The 1,846-nt window shown below is 62.4% G+C and overlaps 1 protein-coding gene across 1 annotated transcript; it reads right to left on the bottom strand.

The window, feature by feature from the left end:
* Positions 1 to 567: 567 nt before the first annotated feature.
* On the bottom strand, positions 568 to 1,628 carry SMIM32 (small integral membrane protein 32). The gene has a single exon (XM_032476808.1). It carries the CDS (start codon positions 1,596 to 1,598, stop codon positions 1,287 to 1,289), a length of 312 nt encoding a protein of 103 aa, XP_032332699.1. The 5' UTR covers positions 1,599 to 1,628; the 3' UTR covers positions 568 to 1,286.
* Between the last annotated feature and the right edge of the window lie 218 nt (positions 1,629 to 1,846).

Consider the following 1,846-nt stretch of genomic DNA (forward strand, 5'->3'; position numbering starts at 1 on the left):
AGACTCCCTAGAATTAGATTAACTTTGAAAATGGTCAAGGTTATCATAATTCTTTCTGTTCCCTCTCAGGTTCTTTGAAATCAGCTCCTCCTAGCTGGGCTTATTCATCCATTGCTTTCTTGCTGGCCTCCTGCCTACTTGGGGAAGAAATGCTGAGCAGCTACCCCCATCACCTCACCCTCAGGCCCTTCCTTCACCGCACGGTTCTGGTTTAGAAATACTTGGAAGGGTTCAGGCCCAGGAGAAGCCCCAAGAGCAATGGAGTGGAGGATGCCAGGTGGGAGGAACGGCCCTGCAGGGAAGGTCTCCACAGAGCCCGATACAGAAATTTTTTTTCAGCAAATGAGGCAGCAATTCCTCTTTCAGACTGGCTCCGAAAACATTTCCCAGAGCAAGTTAACTGCCTGACCCTGGGGAAGGTTTGAGCGGAGTTAAGTCTCATTAAAAGTGACCTGGGTCACAGTAGGTGGGAGGCATGCTGCTCTTGGGTCTCAGCCTGCTCAGGATCAATCTGCCCTTTATCCCCTTCCAAAGTGGCGCAACCAGTGACCAGAGCATTCTCAGCACTGGGTCTAATTCAGTGAGATTTTATTGTAGAAATGCGGCCCCAGAATATGTGGGACGCGGATCCCCCAGCACAGGGTGCTGCAGGTGGGACCCTGCCTCTCTAGACCAGCTTCCCCTTCGCGCACGTGGGCAAAGAAAAGGTCCTTGAACCCGGTTGGAACGCACTGAATCTCCACATCCCCTCACTTCCCAGGGGGGACGCAGCCCCCAAAGGCCATTATTCCCAAGTCTGGCTGAGTTCAAGCTCCGATCCTAGTGGGACCCTCGGTGCCGAAGAGTGGGAGAGGCAGTAGCATCTGCGGGAAAACAGCCATAGGGCTGGGGCTCCGGACGGGCAGCTCCTGTCTGGTTGCGCGCTCGCCTCGCCTGCCCGTTGGATGCGCAAAGTAGGTAAATCAGCAAGCGGCGAGGAAGGCTCCCGCGTCCCGGCGGGCGCGCAGTCTTCCAGGAAGGCACCCGGGCTAGACCCGCTGCCCGGAAAAGAGAGGCTCAGCCAGTGGAGTAGAACCTTGGTTCGCGGCTGCCACGAGGCTCGGGACCCTCCGCAGTCTTCTAACCTCGGATTCCCTTTATGCCCAGGGTGCCGCTCGAGGTCGGGAAGGGTGATCGGTCAGAGCGCTATGTCCTCCAGGGGCGTCAGGCGCGCCCTGACACTCTCATACCGGCTTGCTGGTAGCGAGATCGAGACGCGGCGCCCGCCACCCTGGCTCGCTCCTCCACTACACCGGCCGCATCTTCCAGGGTGCGCGGGCGTCCCGCAACGAGCGGTCGTGGGGCAGCGCGGCGAAGGCCGAGTGGCGCAGCTGGCAGCCAATGAAGAGGATGACGAGCGCCACGGAGAGCAGCAGAAGGAAGAAAAGCAGCAGGTAGGTGGGCAGGTCGGGCTTGGCGGCCGCGCCGTCCCGCATCCCGCGCGCGGTAGCCAGCTCCAGCGGCAAAGCGCCCTCTGCCTTGACCGTGGCTGCCAAGGCCAGCGCGCCGCCTACCGCCGCCTCCGGGCCGCCCGTGGCGTTGAACACGTCGCCGTACATGGCCCGCGGGCCCGCCGACCCCGGCCCAGCCACCTCACTTCGCCTCACGCTGCCCGGCGCCGCCCGGCGCCTCCATGGCGCGCCCCGCTGCGCGCTGCTGACCGCGAGCCAGTGCCCGCGGGGCCAATGGGGCTGCGGAGTTCCCGGGCCACCGCGCTTCGCTGCCCTCTTCGCCAGGCGGCGGACCCCAAGGCTCGGAGCTGGACGGCTCGGCTTCCGTGATCCCCGGGCTTTCCCTGTTTCTCGCC

This window comes from Camelus ferus, chromosome 3 (assembly GCF_009834535.1).
Source record: "Camelus ferus isolate YT-003-E chromosome 3, BCGSAC_Cfer_1.0, whole genome shotgun sequence".
Taxonomy (NCBI): Eukaryota; Metazoa; Chordata; class Mammalia; order Artiodactyla; family Camelidae; genus Camelus; species Camelus ferus.

What these genes read in the sequence shown, in the direction of transcription:
- SMIM32 (XM_032476808.1), bottom strand. Translation starts at nt 1,598, where the DNA reads ATGTACGGCGACGTGTTCAACGCCACGGGCGGCCCGGAGGCGGCGGTA.